The following is a 20,418-nucleotide window of genomic DNA, read 5'->3' on the forward strand; positions in this document are numbered from 1 at the left end:
GGTTCTTTATATATATATATATATATATATATATATATTTTCTCTCTCTCTCTCTCTCTCTCTATATATATATAGCATTTTTATTTCTGTATTGTGTTATATTTTTTATGTTAGTAAGTGGTGTTAAAAATTGCTCTGTGCATAATGAGCTGGTGGGTTTATGGTGTGGTGTGTTGTGGACCGGGTGTGGTGGGCTGCTCTGTGCCAGAAAGTCCAGGGCCACTTTTTAGCCCCAGTGACAAGCTGTTGTACCCCAAAAGTACAATATTTTTACATTTCTTCTGAACTACACTGCAAACCATTTGGGGTTCCTTAGATCAGCACACTTGAAGAATCCTTGGGGAACCTCTAGGCACCCTTTTAAATAGGGAAGTTCTTGAAAGAACTTACAAAATGGAACCCATAAGAACACTAAAAATTGTCATTGGTTTTCTAGAGAGTTCTGCCAGTGTTCCACTCTGAGGAACCCTCATATACCTTTTCATTTTCACAGGCCCCCTTGATATTCCCCCTGCAAAAATTAAGCTACCAAGATTGGCACACAAGGAGAACCTCTAAACCAGGGGTTCTCAACTCTGGCCCTTCAAGTCCACTTTCCTGCAGAGTTTAGCTCCAATCCTAATCAAACACACCTGAACAAATTAATCAAGGTCTTCAGGATTACTAGAATGTTTCAGGAAGCTGAGTCTGATGTTAGGTTGGAACTAAACTCTGCAGCAAAGAGTTGAGACACCTTGGAAAAGGTTCTCAAAAGAACTTACAAAATGGAACCTGGAGATTCTTGGAAGAACTTCAGGGTTTTAAAGTCATCAGTAGTTCCTCCAGGAACCCCATTTTAAAGGAAAGACATTGAGGCTTCTTCAAAAGAATTCCACCAGTGAGTTTTACCCGACCTGATGAATGCAAACAACAGGCTTCAGTTGCACATCAAGAAACAATGCGTACCCTTCACTGTGACTTTGTGCTCTCCAGTATTTGGATGAGTGAAGATCTCCACATGGATAGACACCTCTCCAACTGCATCATCAACACCAGTACCTGCAGACAAGACGAGACAAGTCAAGACTCCATATCCGATCTGGCAGGATACTTTGCATCGGTATGGCTCAAAGGAACTTCCAATCACTTCCTCTATGAATTCAGTTCCCGCAGAGTCATACAGAGGCAATGTATGCTTTAAACTGATTGGATGACAAAGACGTTTAAACAGTAATGGTGTTGAACCTGGTTTGAGAGATCATTAATAATATGAATAGATTTTCAGGTTGGTCTTCCATGTTGGAACACTTCTTAAATACAAATTCAGAGCATATTATTGTATTGATTGAGTTCAAATGTGAATTTCATTTGCACAGAATTTTAAATGAGCTAACTAATTTCCATAAGGGGTAATATACACAATTCAAAAAGCAGTGAGCTGAACAAATTTGACCTTACTTAATTGGGGTGATACATTAATGAACTTTTAAAAATCGTATAGCACTGCGCAGGATGCGAATAAGCTCTGAAAATGACTGAACAAGTGATCCTTGCAACACATCTCAAATCTGAATTTATGAGGCTTGTTCAGGCACAAAATTGGGTACACTTTATTCCGGTGTCCGTGTACATTGCTAACAGCTTTTTACAGCTAGCAAGCTAACAAAAATAGCAAGTTGGCAAACTCATGTCTACATAAAATGTCAACAAGCTGAAATAATAAATGAAATTAGCTCACAATACACAGACAACCAAAATAAAGTAATAAAGTAATGCCTCACAGGATTCTTTTGCAACAAAGTGTTTACGATACAAAGAGAAGTGTGCTTCCTCAGATTATCATGAGTGTACCATCTGCACACATGCAGTGTGGTCACACTTCATTTCTGGTGTTTCATGAAGGGTTTATAACCATGACGGGGAGGGGGAGAGCAGTCCTATTGGTCCAGTCATTCATAGGAAGGCGAAGACAAGGAGAACATCTGATATTGTCTTTCACTTGGTTTTAAATGCAGGCAGGTACATGCGGAAAACCACATCCATTCCCACACATCTCCATTCACACTCATGGAAAGTGCTGAGTCCTTTGTCCTAAAGTTAGGATGATATTCACGAACAAATCTTATGCATTTATGATTTTAAATTATTCAAACACCTAAAAATTATTCATAATGATGCCTCCAATGAAGTCGCATAGCTAAATGTGAATTAAATGGCTAGATCTTTCCACAGAATCTAGGTCAGCTGCAATCAAATAATAATCAAAAAATAGATTCCTTCCTTTCGGCATCTGTTATATGTGTGCGCTTGTCAGAGAAACGGGCTGATAATGCAGTTTCCTCAGAGCAGAACCGTCTGAGCAAGCAGGGATTTGAAAGTGCTTGAACTAACGGTAATGCTGACGGCTGATGACGTAGCACTTTATGATTACTCCTAACCAAAGAGCATCTGGGTAAATGTCACGAAACCTGTCAAGAAATGTCCAGGTCATATTTCACCACAAAAGTCAACAAAACAGTAATAAAGTGTGTAAAATAATATATATATTTCTAATATTATTTATATATTTAGATTATTCATTTTAAGATTTTTTGATCATAACATATCAGTATTTTCATGAAAATATGACACAGACTTTCTTCCATTCATCAAATCCTTATGTCTCTGAAAATAATACATCTTTAACCTAATAATCAAATAAAGTAAATTTGACTCGAGCATCTCAAACCTCAAGTTATATTCACATATATTCAAGTGATTTTTTACGGGGCCCTTAAATCCCAATTTAGGGCCTTTCCGAACTGATGTACACTGACAGAAAGCTCATCACCTGACCCCAGGAACGAACTCTGATTGGCTGAGGGAGGGTTGTCTTGTTAGACTGAGCCTAAGGGAGGGAAACCACGTTGCGTGGTTGTGAGGGAAGATCGCGCCGAGCAGCAGAACAGACCCTGCCTGCGGACAAGCTGAGTCAGTCGCAATTAATGTCACATCTACATTCGACAATGTGGTTCAGCGCTCGGAAAGTAATGTTTCGTCACTGTCTCTCACTCGCGGCTCGTCATCCGCAGTGCACACCTGCGCCTCTCACACTGCAGAAGTGTGTGCATTCCTCATTCACTGCCATTCAAAACACACTTCATCCTGGGCTTTCTTGCTGCTGTATTATTATGAACATACAGCATGTTCTTCCCAGGTACTCATACATGCAAGGCCCTTTCTGTGGGAACATATGGGTGGTCATGGGGCATGCGATTGGCCCGTTGGAATGGGAGGTGCATGATCTGATTTGGGTGGATCACTGATTGGTTCTTTGTCGTCAGGAGCACCGGGCCCCACGTGAACGTACCCTTCTCTGGGTACACGTCTTCACTATGGGTGAACCTTACCCCCTTCCCTCCATGAACTGGTGAAAGAGAAGGAGAGGACGCAGAAAAATACAGAGAGAAATTGAGAGCACATAGTGAAAGGGGATTTGACAGATGGAAAGAAAAAAAAAAGACAAAAAAGAAAGAAAGAACACACACACTTGCTTTCATATGTGTTTAAATACTTAAATGAAGCAGTGACATTTACCCTAATTACATTTTAAAGGATTATCTATTAAAATGGCTCTGCCAGGGGCATCTCCATCTAAAGTGTGTCAGGATTCCCAAAGTGTGTGAGGGAGAGAAAGAAAGATGGAGACCAGATTAACCTAAATAAATAAATATGGAAAAGCTATTTATTTTGAAAGTAAAGAAAACTATTTTGAAATAACAATTTATACATTACATATTTAGTTATATAAATTCTTATGCTGATAACATAACCTTCAATGAAAAACATGTATTCAATTAGAAAAATGCGACATTAGAAGTGGACATTTTGGACCCATCACATATATACTAATTGTTGAATAAAGTCATTATTTTTGTTTTCTTTGCGCACAAAAAGTATTCTCGTAGCTTCATAAAATTACGGTTGAACCACTGATGCCACATGGACTATTTTAATGATTTCCTTACTACCTTTCTGGGTCTTGAACGTGTCAGTTGTGTTGCTGTCTATGCAGGGTCAGGAAGCTCTCGGATTTCATCTAAAATATCTTAATTTGTGTTCAGAAGATGAACGAAGGTCTTACGGGTTTGGAACGACATGAGGGTGAGTAACTAATGACAGAATTTTCATTTTTGGGTGAACTAACCCTTTAACCGCAAACAATAAATTTGGCAGTCGTTTGCAGACTGCCTGATTTTATTAAAGACTGATGTTCTGCCAAGGTTGAGAATAAGTATTTGGATTAAGTCATTGATATTTAAAGACGGCAAGATGTCTGGAAGAGCCTTGCCTTGTGTATTCTGGGACTGAACGAAGGTCTTGATGAGTTTGTCAGTGGCCTGAGTGTAGAGGGACAGGGCGTAGTGCAGAGACTGCAGGTCTGGACTTTTCTCCAGGAACGTCTTCTTCAGCCCCACACCTCCAGCATGGAAGTATTGCTAAGAAACCACAAAACAGGATATATTGCTTGAGACAATTTTGCTGTGTCTGGCTGGTCGGGATGCTCAAACAAACAAGAGCGATGCTGTGATAGCACTAGAAAAGCTACGGTTGATTCATTTCATGTCGAATCCCTGGAAACAACCTACGAATGGCTTTTTATAGTTGTCTCTGCTTATTAAACTGGGATAGAAGGACATTTTTTTTACATCAAAAAAAGTCTATATTATATTCTCCTCTACATCCCAAGGTGCAAAGACAATCCACCGAATGCGATAAAGGGCAAAAGTTTGACTGGAGTGTAAATTGAATATTAAAGGAAGGATAGTGCTGTACGTAGTGCAAATTAAACGCATATAGTTATGTAACAGAATGAAAAAAATGAAAACAGAAAGGAATTCATATTCTAGTGTAGAAGAAGGAAACTATTAGAAAAAAGCCACATTTACACTATATTTAACAACCCACTATTTGAAACACAAAACTGCACAACACTGTGTTGTCACAAACCAGTTTAAGACACAGTCTTTACACTGACATTCAGCTCTTTACACACCTTTATAGTATCCAGTGCTAACTCAATCACTGCGCACTGTTTAGGGGACAGTGCCTTGGCCTCTTCACGAACCATGTGCTCCTAAAAAAAGGACAACATTTTATAAGAACAAAATACAACAATGATCTTTTTACAATTGAAAATTGTTAATTCAGGTTCATTTAACCCTGAGTTAATGTAATCCTGGGTTATCTTATGCCACACTTACTTTAAAAATGAAGAGAAATTAAAAAACCTTCATACCTTCAACTTGGAGAGCTGACCAAGTTCCTTGGCTGCATTGAATATAAGTTGAGTGCCCTGCAGGAAGAAGAGGAAAAAAAAATGGAGGAAGTGAGAAAAACAAAGAGACATTAGTCAGGTCACAGAGTTCAGCAGGGTTGTAGACAGAAATGCCACATCACAGAGGTCAGAAACAGACGGTCTCAAACGTCAGACACACACTCGCACAATCCCAGCGTGCCCCGCCACCCCCAAACACGTTTGCACACAGCCACGCATCGACACACAACTGTTTGTGCAACATGAGACGGTAAACTAGCTACATACAGAAGACAGAGACAAGAGTTGAAAGGTTTACAAAACCAGTAGGTCCACAGCCCGAACAACACCACTCTGGTGATATATCTAGTATCTACGACTGGCCGATACTCAAATTTTTGGATATATCACTAAGTGAATGAGGCTTGTGCACCTTATTATACCATTATACAAATGTGTACAATGTAGTCCTTCTTGGAAAATTTAATCGTTAGTATACAGAAATAGTACTGTATTTCTGACATCGCAAAAAGAAATAGTCGTTTAGACCCGCATGGACATCGAAGTCTAAAGCGACTGTCATGCATGCATTATTTAACCTGGCATGTCCGAGCACCTGTAATGAACTATGTGAGGATTTGAACGGGCACATAGGTCTGAGGCTATAGGGAAACTCACAACTGCATTGAAAACAAGGGGTAAAAAACACTGCTTCCACCAGTTTGTTTCAACAGGGGGACCCAAGTCACACAAAGAAGACATGAGAGAGAGAGAGAGAGAGAGAGAGACAGGACACATTGAGCTAAATGGGGATTCAGTCCTTACATCACTGTGACAAGCAAGCTTCACCCTGCCCTGTGAAGAGAGGATAGTGTAATTAACTTGAGAATTGGTCTTGGCGCCCTTTAATAGGCTGTCCATTATTCAGTAACCGACAGACTAACAGGCCAATCACATCATTTCGCGTTAGAGGCAAATTATGAAAAAGAAAAAATATTATTCAAAATATGTTTTCAGTTTGTTGTTAAATAGACAGCTCACCCAAAAATGAAAACTCAGCCATTATTTACACACCCTCATTTTGATTTGTACTTGATTAATCGTTTTTCCTTGTGTGGAACACATAAGGAGATGTTTTACAGAATGTTCACGCTGCTCTTTTCTATGTAATGAAAGTGAATGGGCTCTGGAGCTGCAAAAATTATATTAAAAAAATTATAATAATAATAAAAAGTGCCATAAGTAGTCTGCACAACTTGGACATAAAAAGTCATTATTTGCTAAAAGATGTTTCACTTAATTCAGTTCTCAAAATGTCTATGAAAACTGGTCGGTGGAAAGCTTTAGAGAATTTTTTTAAAAAATAAATACAGATACTACATAAAGAAACTGATTTAAATAAAATATTGACATTTATTTACTATTTATTTATTAACGATACAGTACCTGACCCTAAATGTATAATACAATAGTGCGTAGAAAAAAAATATTAAGCAATATAATAGAAACAAAATATTTTACAATATTAACTTTTCACAGTTTAGACTGGTTCTTTATATTCCCTAGTTAAAGGATGGTAATATGTTGGCCCGTGATTAAAAAAAGATTGAAATCCCATCACTTAATTGATGTTAAAACCGATGCAAAGCAGTTTTGATGTGCCATATTTGAATATACGTTAATGTGAATGACATTTTAGAGCTACGGCAGATGAAAATAATTTCTATATGGATGTGAGACATGAGTAAATGACAACAGACTTTTGATTTTTGGATGAACTATCCCTTTAAAGTGGTTAAAATTCATTATCGTAATTAATATTTAATTCAGATTTTTGTATTCTTTGTAATCTAAGGGAGCAACTAAACTAGGCAAATACGAAAACTATGAAATCTTTCAAGGCAATTCTAGAAAAAAAAGAGATTAAATAGTCTTCAAATGGAAGCTAATGGATTGTAACATCACATAAAAAGGCAGAGCAAAAAACAAACAATATTTGCACCGTAAAATGGCAATACAATTTTTTACAAACAACAAATGAATAGACTATATTGTAAAAATAAAATTTCTCAAGCCTGAGAATAGGGGGGAAATCTAAAAATAATATCCCAGAAAACACATCAGTATGAGACCTCGGGTTCCATCAGGCCAATTTTGGTACAACAACACGCAAAAACCAAACAGATTGACAGATTATTAGATGTCTGCAGAGACTAAAAAAAGAGAGGCTCAGGAGTTGAGGTGAAGATCAGACGCAAGCAACAACCCACAGAGGAGAGGTTTCAAACAGGTGACAGAGAAGGGGAGGGTGGACCACCTGAAACCAGTTCACGCCACTCAGATATTAGACCCACCACGGACACTAGACTGGTAGCGAAAGAGCGTCGTTTCCAGGAGAATGAGTACAGGAAGGGGCTGGCAGTCAGACGTGGGGCGGACATCAGATTGGAAGTTTTGTTGGGGCGGAAAAGGGCCTTGTCCAAGTCAATTAGGAGATGCACCATGCTGCAGCCACCTCGGGTATACAGAGCACTGAGGTGGCCAGGGAAAGGAGAGGAAATGGACGAAGAAGAGAAGAAAGAGACAGCGAGAGAAGGAGAGAAAGACGTGACAGACGAATGAGGATGCACTGGACAAGAGGAAGGGACTTGGCAGCCACACAGAGCAGAAGGAGGTGGTGGGAAGGGGGTCACCCGGCATGGACGGACTGCGGGACACACAGACGCACAGACAAAAGTGCTCTGGTACTTACTATCATCTGTGGAGGTGGAGCGGGGGGAGAGCGAGAATGTAATAACCAGAGAGAAGGGTCAGTGAAGCTACAAAGAGCCCCACATCAAATCAAAAGAAGCATTAACATTCAGTCTACAGGACCGGCTTCAGGCCTGATACGATATTACAGTAAGTCCCAAGGTCTGTGCTTGCCTGAGGGACTAAAACAGGCCCAGTGTGAAGGAATAATTCAGCCAAAAATGAAAAATCTCTACCTCGCTGCATTCCAAACCTGCATGATGTTCTTTCATCCATAAAACACAAAAAGAGAAATTTTTAAGAATGTTCAAGCTGCTCTTTTCCATACAGTGAAAGTGGTTGGGGACCAGGGGATGTCAAGCTTCAAAATGGACATAAACATAAAGTAACACAAATGTATTCCATACAACTTATGCACTGTAATTAAAGACTTCTGAAGCAAATTGAGGAACAGACGAGAATGAAAATTTGCAGTAGCTATCAAACCTCATTTGCATTGCCGCATATTCAAAGTCGGTGTGTCCAATGAATAACAACTTAAATTTTGTTTAATTCCTTACACAAAGGCAGTGTAGGCTTCAAAACTTCAAAATACTTGGAATAAAGTACATAGGTCATATAGGCCACTTTTATAATGTTCTTTTTGGAGCATGATAGCACCTTCATTGTAGGAAAAAGAGCAGCATGAACATGAACTTCCATAGACCAGGGCTGCTCCTGGAAGGCCACTGTCCTGCAGAGTTTAGCTCCAAACCCCACACCTGCGCCAGCTAATCAAGGTTTTCAGGACTTGCAGAAATGTATTCTGGGACAAATTGAGCTAAACTCTGCAGGACGTTGACCCTGCAGGACAAGGACTGGACAAAAGTGAATCCACAGGCATAAGAAAGTCATACTGGTTTGGAACGAGGGTGATTTACATGAGAGGATTTACATTTTGAGTGAATTACTACTTCAATTTTTGGCTTTTTGCAGTAAGCATAACAGTAATTGGCAACTGGTTAACTAGGCCAATAGGGAGATGTCTCCCGTTCAAATGTTCAGTCTTTGAAATAACTGATATGGGTCTCTTTTGTCAAAATAAACAAATACAAACAAAAATACACAGTTATATCAAGACAAATTAAAAGCAGTAAGTTGTCTCTGTTCCTGTAGAAATGCTTTCAAAAATGAACTAGCATTCAAATATATAGAAATACACTTAATAAAACGTTTTAGTCAAGATTACCATACATGAAATGTGCAACTGTGTGACTACAGGACCAGAGAGCAGTCTCGAGAGGTGCTTGAATGATATGGTGCACTCCCAATGTTTTTAGAGTGGAAATATTTTTTTGTCCAAGGTGATTTGATTTTTGGAAAGGGACATGTTTTGTTGGGCATGAGGAGATACATTTCCAGTTGTTCAGAGTCTTCATGATCCATACCAGAAAACACAATGCTGTAAACAATTTTGGCATTTATATAAAATGATTTCTACATGAGGTATGTCTCAAAAGTCTGCTCTTAATTACATTATAAACAGTTCATTACCGTTTGGTCAGTCAAAGGCGGCAGAACAATCGTCTTCTCCATTGTGTTCATCACCAGCTTCCAAAGCTCCTTCAGCACTCGCTTCAACACTGTCTTCTCACAGATCTTGGCAAACAGCGTGAGACTGACAAGGAAAAAGTTAAGAGCGAAGCGAAGGTGTGAAATTTCCAAGAAAGTGTCTAAATCTAGTGATTAGCATCTTACTTGCTGTCAAGGAAGTCCATGATGGGCTGGAGGACGTTGTCGGCATCCTGTGCCACGCTGCTGCAAGCACTTGCTGGCACGTTTCCTGTCCCCTTCACCTGGCTAAGTATGTCACCCATCTGCTTGACATTTTCTTCAATGTTTGGTTGGAAACTAGTGGGTGGAGAACAGATGTTACTCCAAGAATAGAACAAAATAACTACTTCTTCCTGATCCCTTGGTACCTCACCTGGTGGCAAAGATCCTTGCAAGGTCATCCAAAACATTGTTGAGCTTCACCTGGAGTTCTTTCAAGATGTCGCTAGCTTCAACGTTCAACTGAAAGGCACAATAATCAATGGTCAAAACCACCAGAACTTGACCAGGTTCTCAGAAGGTTGTAGCTCAAGAAGCAAATCTAGGCTTTGCTAAGCCATAATATTGGCATATTTGTGGTTCACTTACATCTTTACCACCCATGGCCTCAAACATCTTTTCAAGCTGTACCCTGAGCTGTTGGATATTATTGATGAGGATGCATGGCTGTGGGGAGCAAAAACACTTTGTTAAAATGCATGAAGTTCAACACAAGACTAACTCAACCCACCAAAAAGCTGCATGGCATATTCTACCCATGTCAGATCAACATACCTTGACAGCACCATCCTTTGCATTCTAAAATCAAAGAAAAAGAGAACACAAACCAAATGAGATCAATTCCGGATATAAGCAACTATTTCAAAAATATAAACCTTATTCCACAGGGATTTTTAGACTATTACCACTTTCTCCTTTGTGCAGTGGTTGGGGAAGTCTCTTGAGATAATATCCGCATAGGACAGCAGAACATTGCTAATGGTCTGTGGGGTAAAGAGAGCATGTTAAAACAAGTCCAATGAAAACGCAAACTATTCCACAGATTGACCGTGAAGGTCAATATTGATGTTGCTTTTGTAAAACATTTCTTCATATGATCCATACAGATCATGCTAACAGAAATCTGCACCCAAAGCTTGCGACCAAAATCTAAGCTAAGCACTTGACTTTTACTCACTGACGTAATGTTTTACTATTTGACAAGCAATATTCTTAAAAGTCAGACATAAACTCTCACATTGTGCACTTGGCTAAAACTAACAGATTTACAAACTATATTAATGGAATGATCACGAGGACCTTGGCAAATCTCTTCATGTAGTGTCCGACGATCTGTGGGTCTGGACACTCCAGCTTTTTAATGATCTCGAAGCTCTGGTTAAGCTGCGAGAAGACGTCCACTACCGAACAGGAGAAGAGAGCGTGCTCTGAAGTTTGCTGATACTGTAGGAAAGAAAGAGTTGGATGTGCAAGTCAGAAAAAGCTCTAGAATAGAAGGCACAAGAGACCGCGCAAGCAATTTGCGACCAGACGTCAGGCGTGAGCTCTTTCGTCTGGAAATAATTGGGTCGAGGTGAGACTGTGGCAGGTTCCCAAAGGGGGCTCGGTGGAAGTAATGAACTAAAGAGTGTGCTTATTGGTTCAGGAACATGCTGAGGTGCTCTAAAGGGCACTCGTTCATCAAATTTTGACATGTCTAGCTGCAGGCGTGAGGTCTGTTGTTACTGCAGCTTATTACAGCTGCTAAGCTAAATAGTAAGTATAGCTTTACAGTAAATTTCCAGTTTTGCTTTCAAATTTTCTTAGAGATTCTACGAATGTATTATTACTTTTACTAGTATTAAAGCAATAGTCCAACTGTATGTAAAGCTCAAGTGTTACCAATAAACTAAAGTGTTATCAGTTTCAATAAGATATGTAAAGATATGTTTTTTAACTTACTCAATGGTTTTTTAAATATTTTATTATAATAATAATAACTAGATATGTACATTTTCTGAAGAAAATGTGAGTGGTGCTTGCGGTGGCACTGTGCAGTTACTAGGGTATTTTTTTAACATGTTTTAATGATTAGTAGTGCTGTCAAATGATTAATCGCGATTAAATCGCATCCAAAATAAAAGTTTTTGTTTACATAATATATGTATGTGTACTGTGTATATTTATTATGTATATATAGACACACATACAGTATATATTTTGAAAATATTTACATGTATATACATTTATATTATTATATTTAAAATGATATATAAATATATTTAATATATAAACATAACATTTTTCTCAAATATATACATGCATGTGTTTGTATTTATATATACATAATAAACATACACAGTACACACTTATATATTATGTAAAGAATTACATGATTAATCGCGATTAATTGTTTGATAGCACTAATGATTAGTTAGGATTTTTAGCATGTTTAACTAATCGCTATTACCGTGTAGCTATTCACTGCTAGCAGGTGTAGCATACTGAAGTCCTGTGTGGTAGCATGAATCAAGTGAGCCAAGCCCCATGTCCATACGATGCTCTGATGCAGAGATATAGGTCTTGCAAAATGGTTGCTAGGGTACTCTGTTTGGTTGTTAAGGAGTGGCTTGGCAGCTGCCAATGGTGATACTTCAAAGGCTGATTGCCATTATGAATGATATAAACCAACCCCCATGCCTCTACAACATTCATATTTGGGTTGCTAGGGTGCTCAACAATGGTTGCTAGGGCGTGGAAAACAGATGTGCTCAGTTCCTTCACCATAGTATGTCTATGGGGCAACTTTGGGGTCTCTTGCGCCCAAGGGGTACAACTTACACCCCACTGCGAGGTATGTTTCTTACACAGTTTGCCAGCCTCTTCAAATGTGGTGACCCAGATGTTTCTACAAAATTCTTAGTCGGCAATACAACCCGTCAAATTTGGCTGCAAGGCTGCAAAGTCTATGGGATTTTTTGCTTATAATGTATATAAAACTTTATATGTTTTTATTGATTTATAAACTATGATATTTGTTGCATCGAATGGCCTCGGTTCGAGAAGGAACCAAAAGGCAAGAGAAATAAATCTCACCCCATCTTTCTTGTCGCGCTCCAGGGCTCCGTGCAAAAAGTCTCGAGACACCTCCTCATTCTCATCCAACCACTGGATGACAAATGGCTCGAACCACCTGCAGAGTAACATCACCACCTAAAGCTCTATTACCCATCATACCACGGTCACAGTGACATTTTGAGTGTGCATGACTCGGATAATACGCGTGTGAGAAGGGAGGCGTCGGGAGTCACTCACGTGGGATATTCAGGTACGCGGCTCTTGAAGAAAGGCAGGTCTTTGCAGTATTCATTGTAGAGCCACTTTACTTTGAAGTGCAGGTTCATGTAATCGGCACTCTTGCACAGGCGGTTCTTTTCATGCTCTGAAAGCCACGAGGTGAAGACAAAAGCTCTTCATGAAACAGTTCGAGATATAACAGCACATAATACATCTACGCAGATCGGAGAACCCCTACTGAATCAGCAGATGAGAAGAACTCCACCACATGTCGACTTTCACCAAGTGTGAAATTTAAGTGGCTATCAGTGAGAAATCCTGCCAGGCTTGTGTTTCTAACTAAAAATCTAACTAAGAAGCAAACTTTTTTATTGCATCTCATCAGTCAGTCAAGTTATGAGCATTACAGACCTACAGCTGAAACTTTTTAATGAGGTTCTGGAGTCTACAAAATAGTCTACAAAACAGTCTACAAAACCAAGAACCAATCAATACAAAGGCTAGATAGATCAAGAAAAGCTTCTTAGCTTAGACTCACCTTCCATTGCGTACTTCATATCTTGGGCAAACAGGTTCCACATAACCTCTGCGCTGATCTTTCCAACATTGAGCTCCTGTGGAAACCTGTGTGGACCAGAATACATAATATTAAGACCCTCAAAAGGTTTATGAATGTACATTTTGTGCAATAAAATGGTGACGGACTCACTGGTTAAGGCAAGGGGTGTAGGAGTTCTTGTCCTCTTCAATAATTGAGACAATGAGGGTGATTAGCTTAGACCAGAAGTCTAGATTCTTGATACTTGGACCTTGTTCGTCTGGAGGAACCTCTCCTTTTTTGCTCTGTACAAAAGGAATTCATTTTGAAATGGTAGCTTGAAGCATGTTATACTAAGGCGCACAGCAGGAATGGCTTATTTCAGCCAGCAAACAAACAAACAAAAATATGCCAACCACTCCAGGGGAACATGATATATAACAAACCTGCAAAGCTTCGCAGCAAAATATAGTAAGTAGCCCAGGGTTAGATGTTTAATTCAACAGGAAGAGTGTTTGATATTTATGAGGGAAGCCTGTAACAGCATAAACAAAAGCAGCAAGATGAACTGCTCTGATAAAATGACTTGGATGCTCCCGGGGCAAAGAGCTTTGGGGCTGATCAGGGTCTCTGGGCCAGGAAGTGTCGACTTACCGGGTCTGTTTGGTATTCTCGACTATACAGCTCGTGGCAGTTGTTGAAAATGTATTCGTAGGTAGAGTTGAGGCAAGCCTTCACACAGTCCTTCACTACCTGGCTGGCACGAGGAGGACTCTGGAGCTCTTGGACCTGGAGAAAAAAGTTAATGGTCCATTCAGATGGATACTTTGAAAACTGTGCAAAATGAGGTGGTCTGAAAAAAAGAAAGAATCATTCAGAAATTATAGGAAAAACAAAAACTGTATAGAAATTGTAGAACAACACCATGTGGAAAATAAAATTGCACAAGAATTATATGGCAAAAAAAAAAGCATACGAAAATTGCATGAAAAAAGAAAATGGTATTAAAGGGGTCATATGATGCTTTTTTAAAGATCATTATTTTGTGTATTTGGTGTAACAGAATATGTTGACATGCTTTAATGTTCAAAAAACACATTATTTTTCAAATACTGTACATTATTGTAGGTCCTCTATGCCCCGCCTCTCTCAAACGCTTCGTTTTCTACAAAGTCCCTCCTTCTGACAAGCGCAGTCTGCTCTGATTGGCCAGCTGACCCAGTGCATTGTGATTGGGAAAACTTGAAATCGCATCATATGACCCCTTTAAAATGACAACTCTAGAAACATAATAAAAAGAAAACCATATCGCAAAGAAAATTGTATGAAAATAGTATGAAACAAGAAAATATTCCCAAAATTGTAAAAAAGAAACTCGCACAGAAAAGAAACTAAAAATAGAGAAAAATGTACGACAAAGATAATCGTTCAAAAATTGTATAGAAAACATAGTATGAAAAAGAAAATTATATATATAAACAATTGTACAAAAAAAAAAAAAAAAAAAATATATATATATTTTTTTTTGAAAAATGATCACTGAACATTGTATTAAAAAAAGAAAATCACATGAAAATTACACAAGAAAGACCCCCCCCCACCCAAAGGCAAAATTGTCAAAGTTTATCCAAATCAACAGCATCAGGGATTCACAACTAACCTTCATCCTGAAGAATGTGATACTGGTTAGTAGGTCCACAGTAGACTTGAGGTCCTGCAGTCTCTCAGGACTGCTAGCTGGGAAATTATTCTAAACGCACACAAGAAAGGGTTTCTCTTTGTCATCAATACTCATTTCTTCCTCCGATATTTCAGACATTTCAATACAACTTAAAGCTTTTAAATGTAGTCACATCAAACAAATCAATCTCATTTGTCTGATTCAATGAACCCACCTGCAGGCGAACACCACACTAACCATTTACCTTTAGTTAAGAAAGATCCTTCATACAGAAACAAGAAAAGGTGTGACTACTCAAGGAAACACCAAAAAGTCACAATACCCTGTACATAGAGAGGTCAATCCTCAGGGAGTTGTGAAGCTGGTCCAGAAGCTTGACAAATCGCTCTTTCTACAAAGAACAAACACGAAACCACCCCAAATTATTAGTAACACTAAACACTTCAATGCTGAAATCTTCCTTTTCCGTATGGTTGGATGAAGCACTCACCCCAAAGTTGGAGGCAGCGAAACGGTCAGAGGCAGACACATTGTTGGTGGCCTGGGTTGTGTGAGCGTAGTAAGCGTTGATGTTGGCCAGTAGGGTGCTCATGACCGCAGGCACTCCAGGACACATGTACTTTGATGACAAACAGGCGAAGTGTCTAGAAACAAGAAGGAACAAAAAGTACCTAAGTACGTAAGCAAGCAGCTAAAACATCAATGGCAAAACTTAGGAGAGAATCATACGTCATGGCTTGATAAATGGACTCCACTCCGTAACGCATGGCAAACTCGTCGACGATTTCTTGGGGCGTCTCTTCGAAGTAAACCTTCCATGCATCATCACCCTTGGCATCTGGTATCTTCACCACCCCGTTGTTCTGGATGTCCGTTAGATAGTGGAAAAGGTTCTATGGAGAGATGGAAAGAGGATCAATTCGCTAAGGACTGATTTGATATACTCTAGAAGGGACTATGTAATTAAGCTTGCTAATAAATAATGGTAGGAGGAAAATGAGAATGACAAATATGATCATGACAGCGTCAGACTGACCTCGTGCAAGCAAGTGTACTGGACGTGGTACGGAGCTACAGTTTCCTCTCCTTTGATCTCCACACTGATGTGCATACGAATGGCTCCTGATACAGCAGACTTGTCTGTACGCTTGTCTGAAAGGAAGCAAAATGAAGTTGGTACACCATAAAAAAAAGAAAATCGCACAGAGAACTGTGTGATAAAAGAAAGTGGTACAAAAACCATAAAGCTGAAAGAAAATCAAACAGAAAGCATCTGTGAAAAAAAAAACGAAAATCACATTTAAAAAAATAGTAAAAAAGAAATTCGTATGGAAAGGAAAATCGTAAAAAAGACAACATTTTATGAAACCCATAAAAAACGGAAATCGCATGGAAAAAGAAAACCGTATAAAGATCGTAAAAAGAAACTATACTGAAAAAAAAATTATACGAAAATTGTATGCAAAAATGAAAACTGTCCAAAAAACGCCCCCAAAAAAAATCATACAGAAAATGCATGAAAAATAAAATTGTAAGAAAAATAAAATTGTACAAAAATCGTAAAAAAAAAAAAATCCACAAGGCAAACAAAATCACATGAAAATCATATGGAGAAAAAGGTACAGTTTGAAGTCAAATTTAATTGATTTTAGAAGTGCAAGAAAAATTTCAAGTAAAATGTGTAACTTAATCCATTTTTTATTGCAGTGCTACTATACAAGTGTGATAAAACTTTTAAGTGTTTTTTTCACAAGGTAGTGTTATGAAATGCCAGTTTTACAAGGTTGCTACAGTATGTTAGCAAGAAAGTGAGTGAAACAAGTCATGCCAATCACTTTGATATATCACAAAAAGACAAGATATGATATGCGACCGCCCACCTAATGATGTCACGCTAACTGTTCTATAACCCTTGGCCTCGCTTCTAAAGGTCATTGGCGAATGGGGTCACAGTTGAAATTGTTTGATCTTTGAGCATTGCATTGCTGTTTGACCTGTGCGCAACATGAATATAACATTACATTGATGTAATTAATGCTTGGCTACTCACCCAGGTTGTACCAGACGTCCATTTCTCCGCTCAGAGTTCGAACCTCGATTATAGTTTGACCGAGGAAATCGTCAGACTCTCGTTTGAACTTCTGCTTTACTCTGGACTTAATATCGTCATCCTCGTCCCAAACGCGCACTTTGATCCGATCGGAAGAGTTGTGACACTCACTGTTGAGATGTTTTTGTATCACCATGAGCACTGATCCCCAACAAAATATGTTTGACACATATTAATTGAGATTTGAAGCCACTTACAAATTGAAGCTCTCATCCCATACAGGATTGAGGTTGCCGTAGATGGTCTTGGTTCGTTTCTTGGTCTTGCCTACTTGCACCGTAACATAAGGATCGCTGGAGCCGGTTTTGTCCTTTGCCTGCAGGCCCTGGGCACATAATACTGATCGGAGAAACAACAGAGTTAATATTAATATAACCGATATGACATAAACTTGTACTAGTCAAAGTGGGTCATTACCGGTGATGCTGATCTTGGCTGACCACTTGGACGTCCCGTCCAGGACGCTTTGCTTGACCTGCTTCATCTGCGCCACGTGTGTTGCCTTGATGACTCCAAACACATCCTGAATCAGCTCGAATATCTCAGGCTTGTTGCGTTCACGAATCTTCATGCGGTCTTTCAACACCATGATGATGTTCTGCGTGCGATCCTCAGCTCCATGCTTAGAGCTCTTCTCCGCCGCCCCTGTGAAAGACAGATGAGGTTTATTTCAATACTGGATGTGGTTTTTTTAATGTTTTTGAAAGAAGTCTCTTATTCTCACCATGGCTGCATTTACTCGATCAATTAAAAATAACAGTTTTCTATGTTAATAGATTTTAAAATCTAATTTATTCCTATGATGGTCAAGCTGAATTTTCAGCAGCCATTACTCCAGTCTTCAGTGTCACAAGTTCCTTCAGAAATAAGCTGATTGGGTACTCAAGACATCTTGAATAATATTTATTTTCAGTGCTTTATTTTTATTTATTTTTTTTGCGAAAACTGTGATACAATACCAAACATTTAATAACTGAAAAATAAAATAAATAAATAAATAAATAAAAGAAATGAACACTTATTCAGCAAGAATGCATTAAACTGATCAAAATTGACAGTGAACACATTTATAATGTTACAAAAGATTTCTATTTCAAATAAAACAATTTTGGAAAAATATTAATAATTGAGCTACTGGAATGGCTGCTGAAAATTCAGCTGTCATCACAGAAATAAAATACATTTTAAAATATATTGAAATAAAAAGCGTTCTAGTAATAAGAGTAACAATATTTCACAATAATTCTGTTTTTACTGTATTTATACTTAGCCTTGGTGAGCATAAGAGACTAAAAATCATTATTTTCCAAACTTTTGACGAATATTTAAATATGGTAAAACTAATAAATATAGTAATATATTTTAAAAATATAGTATTTTTTTCTACATAAATATATACTGTAGATATATACTACAGTTCACAAATTGTGGGATCAGTAAGATTTTTTATGCTTTTTAAAGACGTTTCTTCTGCTCATCAATGATGCATATATTTGATAAAAAATACAGAAAAAGTAAAACATAATTTATTCATGTGATGCAAAGCTGAATTTTCAGCATCATTACTCCGTTTTTACAATTCCGATTGATTACCAAAACAATATTAGGTAGCAAAAACTAGTATAAAAAAATATTAATCAGCACAAACGGTTTCCAATATTGATAATAAATCAGCATTTTAGAATGATTTCTGTAACTTTTCCCAAACTTTTGAACAGTAGTGTATTTTCTGTATTGAAGACAACATTTGAGAGTGAAGAAAGAAACTCAATAAGAGCATCTTACTCTGTAAACAATCGGCATTAAGCAAATCTTGACATTTCTCGTGACACTTGACCCCACACTCGGTGCAGCGCATGCCCTGTCGAGCGATGCCCCACAGAAGCCCCTCGCACTCGTAGCAGTAGGTGGGGGTGGTGGCCGTCCACACCTCAAAGTTGTGTGGAGTAGTACAGGAAATGGGGTAGATCAAAGCCTGCAGGGTCTTCTTATAGACGTGACTCTTCTGCATGGTCATAATAAATCAACAGGTAAATGGAAAACGGTTCTGAACTGCAAAATATGAATGTCCAGGAAGAAAACGGGGCTTGTTGACATACCAGTTCTTCATTGTTAAGTGTGCTGGAGGCCATAGTAGAAGTGATGCCTGCTTTTCGAGAGTTCTGGACAAGAGACTACAAGAGAAAAAAAAAAACAATTAGGAGAAAATGTATGTATTTTGTTGAATAAATACATTTGATTGCTTTCTAATAAGAAACTGAATACTTCTTAACAATATTTTTTTTCGTCCAACTTTTAACAATAGATGGATTAAAAAAAAATCATAAACTAAATAAATTTAATAGAATAAAACAAAATTAAAAAGATACATAATTTCAATAAAATATAAATAATAAAAAATATGTATGAATTTGTGATAAAATGCCATATAGTTTTCATAAAGAAATTCCTTCTAAAGTGTGCAGTGATAATTAGCAGAAAATGTTTGTGGTTGGAATCGAAGCATTTTACCCAGGAGTGCTGGAAAAGTGAAATTGTGAATACTTACCATTGCCTGCAGGAGGTGAGGCATTGGAAAAAAGAAATAAAACAAAAACAAAAACATTTTTAGAAGTTTGCCAAAGATAACACAAAAAGTTTTTAATTCATACATCAACTCAACCAGGGTTGATTAAGTTAAAAAAAAAAAAAATTAAAAAAAAAATCCAGGTTATACTTTTTATAAATCTACTGACTCAACCACATGGAGAAAGTATTTATGTAAAAAGGCCACAAAACGTGCTTGTACAACAAGAATGCATGTGGAAGACTGAAATACAGAGAGAGCAGAGAAAAAAGAAAGAGAGGGAGAAGGTACTTTGTCTCTAGTTGAATTGTTTTTGACATGCATTTTAATTCTGCTCAAGTCAGCACTTTGGCTTCTGACTCTTAGAGTCAGTATCGGTGACGGTAAACTGGATTTAAACTGTTTAGTGCAGTATGGTAATTTCTCCCTCATCTTCCAGTCCGTAGCGTCAAAGCAAGCCTGGTGCCGTTGCCTGCTCTGACAGATCTCCAGTGAAGGCTGCCAGGAGCGTTCTTGGCTGAATAAGTACAGCCAGACCTACACGTCGTGCATTATTTTCCACATATAATGATGTGGAACATCTCGTGATATCTTCTTCAGGGCGAAAAAGGAAAATAAAAGCTGAAAC

General features: G+C 38.2%; 1 protein-coding gene across 6 annotated transcripts in view; it reads right to left on the reverse strand.

The window, feature by feature from the left end:
• The window catches only part of LOC107675908 (protein unc-13 homolog A-like), a 51,120-nt gene that overhangs the window by 3,102 nt on the left and 27,600 nt on the right, over positions 1-20,418 (reverse strand). For 2 of the 6 annotated variants that reach the window (XM_016470409.1, XM_016470405.1), the window contains 30 exons: positions 19,773-19,778; positions 19,324-19,398; positions 19,010-19,229; positions 17,642-17,869; positions 17,422-17,563; positions 17,165-17,334; positions 16,151-16,266; positions 15,844-16,007; positions 15,605-15,758; positions 15,437-15,505; positions 15,094-15,183; positions 14,088-14,222; positions 13,605-13,738; positions 13,434-13,519; positions 12,914-13,040; positions 12,695-12,791; positions 10,919-11,062; positions 10,525-10,602; positions 10,394-10,417; positions 10,208-10,285; positions 9,993-10,081; positions 9,764-9,916; positions 9,560-9,683; positions 8,028-8,033; positions 6,101-6,130; positions 5,258-5,314; positions 5,015-5,095; positions 4,310-4,457; positions 3,329-3,385; positions 946-1,038 (listed from right to left, as the gene is read on the reverse strand). In XM_016470409.1, coding sequence (XP_016325895.1) covers positions 946-1,038; positions 3,329-3,385; positions 4,310-4,457; positions 5,015-5,095; positions 5,258-5,314; positions 6,101-6,130; positions 8,028-8,033; positions 9,560-9,683; positions 9,764-9,916; positions 9,993-10,081; positions 10,208-10,285; positions 10,394-10,417; positions 10,525-10,602; positions 10,919-11,062; positions 12,695-12,791; positions 12,914-13,040; positions 13,434-13,519; positions 13,605-13,738; positions 14,088-14,222; positions 15,094-15,183; positions 15,437-15,505; positions 15,605-15,758; positions 15,844-16,007; positions 16,151-16,266; positions 17,165-17,334; positions 17,422-17,563; positions 17,642-17,869; positions 19,010-19,229; positions 19,324-19,398; positions 19,773-19,778 — 3,175 coding nt within the window. The remainder of the gene's footprint in view (positions 1-945; positions 1,039-3,328; positions 3,386-4,309; positions 4,458-5,014; positions 5,096-5,257; positions 5,315-6,100; positions 6,131-8,027; positions 8,034-9,559; positions 9,684-9,763; positions 9,917-9,992; positions 10,082-10,207; positions 10,286-10,393; positions 10,418-10,524; positions 10,603-10,918; positions 11,063-12,694; positions 12,792-12,913; positions 13,041-13,433; positions 13,520-13,604; positions 13,739-14,087; positions 14,223-15,093; positions 15,184-15,436; positions 15,506-15,604; positions 15,759-15,843; positions 16,008-16,150; positions 16,267-17,164; positions 17,335-17,421; positions 17,564-17,641; positions 17,870-19,009; positions 19,230-19,323; positions 19,399-19,772; positions 19,779-20,418) is intronic. The other 4 variants (XM_016470407.1, XM_016470410.1, XM_016470406.1 and 1 more) reach the window with 4 other exon arrangements.

The sequence above is a fragment of the Sinocyclocheilus anshuiensis genome, unplaced genomic scaffold (assembly GCF_001515605.1).
Source record: "Sinocyclocheilus anshuiensis isolate Anshui unplaced genomic scaffold, SAMN03320099.WGS_v1.1 scaffold2048, whole genome shotgun sequence".
NCBI lineage: Eukaryota > Metazoa > Chordata > Actinopteri > Cypriniformes > Cyprinidae > Sinocyclocheilus > Sinocyclocheilus anshuiensis.